The 10025-nt window shown below is 30.4% G+C and overlaps 1 protein-coding gene and 1 long non-coding RNA gene across 2 annotated transcripts in view; one reads left to right on the forward strand and one right to left on the reverse strand.

The window, feature by feature from the left end:
* LOC109336323 (cytokinin dehydrogenase 3-like) lies at positions 300-7734 on the forward strand. Its single transcript, XM_019572853.1, has 5 exons — positions 300-899; positions 3314-3441; positions 6150-6419; positions 6585-6853; positions 7410-7734. The coding sequence occupies exons 1-5, from the start codon at positions 365-367 to the stop codon at positions 7699-7701; spliced, it is 1494 nt and encodes a 497-aa protein (XP_019428398.1). The 5' UTR covers positions 300-364; the 3' UTR covers positions 7702-7734.
* The window catches only part of LOC109336330, a 17006-nt gene continuing 14716 nt past the window's right edge, over positions 7736-10025 (reverse strand). The window contains exon 4 of the long non-coding RNA XR_002106335.1: positions 7736-7863. This is a non-coding gene — a long non-coding RNA (uncharacterized LOC109336330). The remainder of the gene's footprint in view (positions 7864-10025) is intronic.

Consider the following 10025-nt stretch of genomic DNA (forward strand, 5'->3'; position numbering starts at 1 on the left):
AAAACAGATGTCAGTATGTTTTCCACAATTGAACATCACTTAAAAACAAAAGTCAAAGGTGACCATTGAATGAGTTGGGATGGATCATACATATCCCTTGCCTGATCCTAAGATTGATGAAGTCCAATTTTTGAACCTGAATCAAACCTTCAATCCAATGAAACACGATTATATACAAGTCTAATTATGATCGTATCAAATTGGATGAGCGGGTAAGGATAATATAGTGTCATTCTCACCACTACCATGCATATTCCAAGTCTCCAATCTCTTCTCACAAATAATCTCTATAAATACTCACAAATAATCTCTACAAATACTCACCATATACTACCAAATTAACTCAACTCATTCACTCGTAAAAATGGCAAGCAATAGCCATCCACACCCATGGTCACCACTCCAAGCACCCAAACACCTAGCCAAAAAGCTTAGTCTTGACCCTAAAACCCTTTCACTAGCCTCATCTGACTTTGGCCACATAAATTATGAAACACCATTAGCAGTTTTTGAGCCAACCTCCGAAACTGATATCATAGACTTAATAAAGTACTCAAATTCACTTCCCAAACCTTTCACCATAGCACCAAGAGGACAAGGTCACTCAACACATGGACAAGGCTTGACACATGATGGTGTGGTGCTGAATATGAATAGGTTAAGTGATTCCAGAAATGGGTCTGAGATTGTAGTGTATGATGAATATGTTGATGTGGGTGCTGAACAACTTTGGATTGATGTGTTGGGTGCAACACTTAAACATGGGCTAACACCACTTTCTTGGACTGATTACATGTATTTGTCAGTTGGTGGAACACTCTCTAATGCTGGAATCAATGGCACAGCCTTCAGATTTGGTCCTCAAATCTCCAATGTCCTTGAATTACATGTTGTTACAGGTATTTATGTTAGCAATTTTACATAGTAAAATCTTGAAAATTTAAAAACTACATCCAATAGTTTTTTTTGTTTGAAATTCATTAGGAACAAAATTCAATTATTAGGAGAGCAGCTAATACTTCTATGCATAAATTATTTAAACATTACAACTAAAAATACAATTAAACTGGTTTAACACCTATTCCACAAAAAAGAATTTAAAATTAGGATAGCAAGCATTCAGATGAAGTTAAAATTAGGGTTAAAAATACATCTAGTTAATAGTTATTAACATGGCATTGGGAGTGTAATTTTTTTATATTTTCACTATACAAACTATTTTCTCTCCATGAATATGTTTTGATAGTTTGAAGTTATTTGATATAGATCATCTACTATTTATAATTGGAGTTTTATTTAAGTCTGTAAACCAGATTGTACCGGACGGTTCGACCAGTTTGACTGCTGACCGGACTTGAAAACGGCTATGGTTTATCGTCTTAACCGAGTGAAGGTTGGACCGCTTTGAACCAGAGAAATTTCAGTCCGACCGCGTTAAACCTGGTTAAACCGGATTAACCTGGGAAGTAAACCGGACAAGATTGTACCGGACGGTTCGACCAGTTTGACTGCTGACCGGACTTGAAAACGACTATGGTTTACCGTCTTAACCGAGTGAAGGTCGGACCGCTTTGAACCAGAGAAATTTCAGTCCGACCGCGTTAAACCTGGTTAAACCGGATTAACCTGGGAAGTAAACCGGACAGTTCACTTAAAAATTAAAAAAAATGGAACACTACTCTAATATTTTGTTTTACTTCAGTCCAAAAAAATAAAAGATGTTCTTCAATGTAATTATACATATATATTATTAATTATATAAAATTTTATATTTATATATAATTATATATCTATAGATAAAAAATATTAATTATGTACAAAATTACCTGTCAGACCAAACAGTTTAACCGGTTAAATTAGTTAAACCTAATATGAGATCTCTTCCAGTTTGACGTCCGGCTCGAGTTTCACAATATTGATATAAATACATGTATGAATTTATATGTTGATAATAATAAAATAAAATTTTATTCTTATACAACTGATTGTATCATTTATTAAATGTTATGACTAATGTATCTTACTATGTTTTCTCATATTTCAAAAACAAAAACTGTTTGAAAGTCAGCAATTTAAGTTTTTTACTCCTCGATTAATCTCTATAATGTAAAACACTTGTGGTCTACGCAAATTAAAGATATAATTCCACGTGCTTATTGCAGGTTGATAGTTTAAATATACAAGAGTTTGCATGTCACTAAAACAACGCAAAAACATGTTGTACCCAGAATTATGGAGTCAATTATTCCAATATATATTATACTTCTAATGCATTTAAAAGTTTTTTAGTTCAGAGTCTAAGAGTATGTCAATTTAGTGGCTCACCCCTATATTTTAAGTTACAGGTGTGACATAAACAAAATCTATATCATTAAAAATATAATACTTTTTATAAACAAACATATTAACAAACTTTGTCATAAGTATTATACCACACTTATGAAATCTCAATATATTAAATGGTTTGTTTTTTATTTTAATACTAATATTTCATCATACGAGTAATCAAAAAATATTCAACAACTCATCTTTAATTTCATGATTTTTCGTCTGACTTTTTTCATAATAATCATTGTAGAGAAAAATACATCAACTGTTATATTTCTTCCTAGAGTTAAAAATATATGTACCGGCAATATAATTTTTTTTTACATTGTCAGTACACCATCCATCATTAATTTATATTAGTTTTGTTTGAGATTCAATATTAATTAACAAATCAATGGTGGATGGTTTGCTGACAGTATAAAAACTCTTACACTGTCAGTATATAATATTTATTCCTTCTTAGTATTAGTATCAAAGTTAACTTTGAAAGCAAACATACCAATAGTTATGAAACATACAATAAAAGAGGAATATTATATTCTCCTATTAATCCTCCTACTCATAAGGAAGTGACATATGTCACAAGAAAATTATTTATTATTTAATGATTGATTTATAAGTGTCACTTTTTGTGGGCAAGATAATTTAGTGTGAGGATATATTGTTTTCCATAAAAAAATAATGATCATATAACTCTTGAATATAAATTTTGTGGGCACATGCCCCACTATTCAATCATTAAAGCATTATCTGGTGTAGAGATTGAGATAAATTAACTATTTAATTTAACAAATCCGTGAATAATATTAAATTAGAATAGAAATTAAGACATATAGTGTCAGAAATAGGAGGCGAATTGTTTTTTATCAAACTACAGAAGACAAAAAAAATGTGGTCAACTATGATAAGGTAAGCAATAATACAAAATTAAATCAACTTTTCATCTACAAACGTAATAAACATTTTTTATATGTGGAATTTACAGGAAAAGGAGATCTAGTAAAATGCTCTCATGTGAGCAATTCAGAACTATTTTATGGTGTTCTTGGAGGATTAGGCCAATTTGGGGTTATAACAAGAGCAAGAATAGCTCTAGAACCTGCACCCACTAGAGTAAGTATCCACTTTTTAATTATTACTTTTATTTATTTTAGGTACATATATTATTCTCTGCTAAAAAATAGGAATACTTAATCAGGAAATTAAAAAAAGTTCCATGTATTATTGTGCACATCATTATTGTTCACAAGTTACAATCACAAATTGAAAAGTTTTGATGCTATTGTAGGAACAACTAATTAATGCATGACCTACTATTCCATTCTACTTCCTTTGACTTTTAGGATAACTATTTTCTCTCTCATAATGAATATTATTCTACATGACATAAGTTATGATTGATCAAAAAAATATTTAAAAATTAAAATAATATTTTATTTTCAACCAATTACAAACTTATGATATATAGAATGACACCATTATAGGACAACATATTACATCTGATTTTTAGTTTGTTTTATAACTTAAACCACCTTGTGATATATTAAGCACCAAGGCTCATGTAATTAAATTTAAATATAAGTTTCACTTTAATATTGATTATGTTTTTAGCTTTAGTTTATAAACTAAGATTATAAATGGTAAAGATAGTAATTTAATTACATTTGAGTATCTTATCCAAAGTTGAATATAATTTTAATACTTTTCGTTTGGAGTAAGATAGAAAGGTTACTTTTTTAAAGAAAAATTATAGGAAATGGCATGAAATTATTTTTTATATTAATATTATTTTGATTTTTTTTATATTATTTGTAAAGTATATATTTTTAATATTTATTATTGTATATATATATATTTTTTCTCTATAAATTGTTTAACTTTTAATATTTCATGAGAAATGCTAAAAATATTAAAAAAGATAATATAAAAATCAATATCATTATTTAAAAACAACAGGAACATAAATAAATAAAAGTTGTTAAACTTGAATTAGATAATATTATAAAATAAATAGTGCAGAAATGATACATTAAGAAATCCAGTAGAGGTCAATTGAAAAAATATGAAATGACTATTGAAATTTAAGAGGTAAAATGAGAAGTGAAAATGATTGGAAAAAATAAGTAATCTAAAAAAGAAACTACAAAGAAAAGCCACTTTTTATTTAATAAATAAAAGTTGAGTTTATAATTTATATCAATAGACAAATAACTTGAAGTTTATTTTTGAAAAATAATCAAAAACTCCAACCTATAAGTTGCACCAAACTACTGCTACATCACCATCAACTTTTTTTGTAAATCATGTATCTCCATANAGACAAAAAAAATGTGGTCAACTATGATAAGGTAAGCAATAATACAAAATTAAATCAACTTTTCATCTACAAACGTAATAAACATTTTTTATATGTGGAATTTACAGGAAAAGGAGATCTAGTAAAATGCTCTCATGTGAGCAATTCAGAACTATTTTATGGTGTTCTTGGAGGATTAGGCCAATTTGGGGTTATAACAAGAGCAAGAATAGCTCTAGAACCTGCACCCACTAGAGTAAGTATCCACTTTTTAATTATTACTTTTATTTATTTTAGGTACATATATTATTCTCTGCTAAAAAATAGGAATACTTAATCAGGAAATTGAAAAGTTCCATGTATTATTTTGCACATCAATATTGTTCACAAGTTATAATCACAAATTGAAAAGTTTTGATGCTACTGTAGGGATAGGAACAACTAATTAATGCATGACCTACTATTCCATTCTACTTCCTTTGACTTTTAGGATAACCCATCTTCTCTTGCTAATGAATATTATTCTACATGACATAGGTTATGATTGATCAAAATATATTAAAAAAATAAATTTTAATTTAAATATTTTATTTTCAACCATATACAAGTTTATGACATATAGAATGACACTCATTATAGGACAATATATTATACCTGATTTTTAGTTTGTTTTATAACTTAAACCACCTTTTGATATATTAAGCACCAAGGCTCATGTAATTTAAATTAAATATAAGTTTCAGTTTAATATTGATTATGTTTTTAGCTTTAGTTTATAAACTAAGATTATAAATGGTAAAGATAATAATTTAATTACCTTTGAGTATCTTATCCAAAATTGAATATAATTTTAATATTTTTCCTTTGGAGTAAGATAGAAAGGTTACTTTTTTTAAAGAAAAATTATAGGAAATGGCATGGAATTATTTTTTATATTAATATTATTTTGGTTGTTTTTTATATTATTTGTAAAGTATCCATTTTTAATATTTATCATTGTATATATATATATTTTCTCTATAAATTGTTTAATTTTTAATATTTCATGAGAAATGCTAAAAATATTAAAAAAGATAATATAAAAATCAATATCATTATTTAAAAACAACATGAACATAAATAAATAAAAGTTGTTAAACTTGAGTTAGATAATCTTATAAAATAAATAGTATACATTAAGAAATCCAAGTAGAGGTCAATTGAAAAAATATGAAATGAGTATTGAAATTTAAGGGTTAAAATGAGAAGTGAAAATGATTGGAAAAAATAAGTAATATAAAAAAGAAACTACCCACACTAAAAGAAAAGCCAATAAAAGTTGAGTTTATAATTTATACCAATAGAAAAATAACTTTAAGTTTATTTTTGAAAAATAAGCAAAAACTCCGACCTATAAGTTGCACCAAACTACTGCTACATCGCCATCAACTTTTTTTGTAAATCATGTATCTCCATAAACTTTAAACAACATATAATCTTAAAATCATTAATTAATCATGACAAAGCTTTGCATGATTGCATGCAGGTGAAATGGCTTCGTTTGCTTTACACTGATTTCTCTGAATTTACTAAAGACCAAGAACATCTAATTTCATTCCATGAAAAGCATGATACTAGTGGAGCAGATCATGTAGCAGGTTACATTCTAGCAAATTTGCCACCACCAAGGGATGTTTCTTTTTATTCAGAACATGATCTACCAAAAATAACATCCTTGATCACTCAATATGGCATTGTCTATAGCTTAGAGTTAGGCAAATTTTATGACAATGATTCCCAATCACATGTTGAAGAGGTAACTTTCCAAACATATTTTGATGTTCATTTTATTTATGATTATTTAACATTTTCTTATAAGTAAGAGCACTTGCTAGTAAATACCTTCTTTTATTTTCTTGAAACTCATTTTTTTAGAAATAAATCAAGATTTTACTCAATTAGCTTGTTCTTTCTATAATAGGAACTTGCAAATTTGATCAAGGGGTTGAAGTTTATTCCTACATTTTTGTTTGAAAAAGATTTATCATACCAAGAGTTTCAGAATAGACTTCAAGTAGATATAGAATTTCTTAAATCTAAAGGACTTTTGGATATTCCTCATCCTTGGATGGACTTGTTTATTCCAAGATCTCGAATTAATGATTTTAATGAAGGTGTGCTGAAAGATATTATTCTTAAGCAAAATATTTCAGTTGCAAGTATTATCTTCTACCCCATGAACAGGAATAAGTAAGTATACTTGTCTCTATTATTATCTTAAATCTAAAAATATTAATCTACATGTACCCATGTTTAATATTTTACTCCCCAATGACAATTGTGATTGCAATATTCTGGTTTTGAGAATCTTAACTATTTTTTTTTGCATTTGTAGTAAATACAACGGTGACTACAACTGCAATTTAGAATATTGAATTGTAATATAAGAACAACTATGTTTGCACTGTTATAAATTATGATCGCGATTGTAGTAATGGATGCGATTCCGGACATTGTGGCCGTTGTGGTGTGTTTTTCTCTATAATAAAACAAATATTTTTTAATTCGATGTGGCTTCATGTGATCCGATGTAGCCTGATGCGGTCAAATGTAATCCAATATAATCGTATCATTATGATTCAGTGTCACACTGTAATTGCAGTGTGATGTGAATGTCAAAGTCACCACAACTGCAATATAGTAGGAACATCATATAATATAGTCCACAATTTGAAACAATGATATTTTGTAATGGTATGTATAAACATGTGAAGCTTTATAAAGTCGTTGTGTTAAAAATTATCAGGTGGGATGATAGGATGTCAGCAGTTACACCAAATGAAGATGTTTTCTATGCTCTTGGTTTATTTCGTGGATGTTTTGATAAGAAGGAGTTGGAGGCTTCTGAAGCTCAAAACTGGCAAATACTACAATTTTGTAAGGATACTGGTATTGATGTGAAGGTTTATCTTGCTTCATACAAAACACAGTTAGAATGGGTGGAACATTATGGCTCTAAATGGGAACTTATTAAAGAAAGAAAAGATGAATTTGATCCCAAAAGATTATTGTCACCTGGACAAAAGATTTTCAATTAATCAATGTTAGCTTGGATTTCATTTCCCTTTCAAATTTCCGTTTAAAATAAAGTTAACTTAGTCTAGATCTATAATATCTAAGAAATGCAAGTATTATAAGTAATGAAGTCTTTCATTTGGAAAGTAATGGAATAAAAATTTGTGTGTTTTTTATTTCTTATTCTTATTTCTTATTCTTAATATGAATAGATACTCTCTTTTTTAAGCGGAAGGTGCAATTACACCCCGAAATATATTAAAGATAGGACCAAGATACAAGAGGATCAATGAGAAACAAATCTATAGCTAGGAAGTTGATTCCGATTTCTAAAGCAAGCCTTAGATATGAAACTAGGAACTGAGGACCAACTAGAGTTGGTTTTGGAATTGATCCCATAGTTTGCCAACTTATCCGCACACGAGTTCCCTTCCCTATAAATATGAGAAATAATGCAATCCATTCCTACCATTGTTGTTTTGCCCAATAGCCATTTGTTTAGAAGCTTCCAAGAAGGTTTGTGTTTATCCTTGAAGATGTCAACCACAATAGAAGAATCATATTCAAGCCAAACCACAATCCAACCATTAGAGTTAGCAAACTGTATTGTTGTTATTACATCATTAAGCTCAGTAAAAAGAGCATCATGATTACCATAGAACTCAGTAGTGCAGGCAAGGCAGTCACCACTATATTCTCTAAATATAGCTCCCCCCTAGCAGGACCAGGTGATCCTCTAGCAGCTCCATTCGTGTTGATCTTGATCCTATTTCTCAAAGGAGGATACCAAACTACTTCTAATATAGAGGGAGCCTTAGGATAGTTGGTAGAATACTGAAGGCTTTAAGAATATAAAGCTCCTGCATAGAAGGTTTTTTCGTAGCTTTAGTTGTGTTGCCAGATAGAGAGGTTGCCATTCTGATTCTATTCAAGACAATAGCCAGATTGCAGCTTTTGTTTTCGAATCTCAACTGATTTCTGCACCACCAAATTGTGCTAATAGAATGAATTATGCAAGCATTAAAGAGATCCTTGACTTGGTCACACCAACCATTTCTACGGGCAAGAAGAATCAATATGATTGAAGAATTATCCAAACTGATATTGAAGATGCATTTTATCGAATTCCAGATGTGAAGGATGTAACGCCCCGAAAATTACTCCAAATAATTTTGCTCAAAAATGGCTAAATTTTTTTATTTTAATAATGAATTCATATAAAATTTATTTCCTTATATCCGTTTCATTTTCGGAACATCACTTTAAGTAACATACAATGCGAAAAATAAAAAACTATTACTTAATGATAATAAAAATAACTCAATATAATTTCGAATCATACTTCATTAGAATATCGTAAAATGTTGATACGAAGTACAAGGCGGAATCCTAATCGTTGCCCAAATAAAACTACTCACAAAATAAATACCATACACAGGTACACTAATCAAAAAGCAAAATAGAAATGGAAATAGCTCCTAGCGGCTAGCCTCAGCATCTGCAGATGTGTTGGAACACTCGCTTGGATCCTCCTCTATCTCCGAGTCGGAGGAGAGGTTGACAACTTCAATGGAGTCCTCAATGTTAATCAACTCCACGTAGTCATCCTCTTCAGCTGCTGGCTCGTCTTCCTCCGCCGCCATCTTCTCCTCTGGAACATAGGGCGAATGCTGCGAGGGAGTCACCAACCTTGCATCCGCCTGGAGGTTTGGCATCGTCCGACGGGCTGCTCTCCTCCATATTGGGGAATTCATCACATCATCCCAAGTCTGTCGCCTCCTGGAAGGTCCTGCAACATTTGGCCCCTGAGGGGTCACAGACTGGGTCGACGGCACAGCAGGTGCCGGTCTACGAGGTGGCAGGGTGAAGGAAGCTTCCAGCTCCTCGTAATGGTAGGGAAAGCGCATGAAAGATCCATCACACACCATATTTATCTCTAAGGCATAAGGGCCTGTGTAGGTGTATCTATGACCATCACTACTCCATGCCCCCTCTTAGGACATCGAAAAGCAGTAACTCCAAATCCTGCCCAAGTGATCCATCTGAACAAGACGCGAATAGAAGAAATATAGAAAGAAAAGGGAGTAAAACATCTAATGAATATTACTCATTGACGACATGGAATTACATGGAATATTACATACAGACAGACACGTATAATAACACAATATATACATTACATATAAAAACAATGCACAATGATGAATGATGTTATAATCTCAGATTATGAGGATCAAAGTCCACAATCTCAATGTATGAATGATATTTTATACAAAAAGCATTGTTTTAAGTTGGGTTTTCTCAATTATGCATAAGATAAGTGTCATAAAAGTGTATGATTTTTAGG

This window comes from Lupinus angustifolius, chromosome LG02, assembly GCF_001865875.1.
Source record: "Lupinus angustifolius cultivar Tanjil chromosome LG02, LupAngTanjil_v1.0, whole genome shotgun sequence".
In the NCBI taxonomy this organism is placed as follows: domain Eukaryota; kingdom Viridiplantae; phylum Streptophyta; class Magnoliopsida; order Fabales; family Fabaceae; genus Lupinus; species Lupinus angustifolius.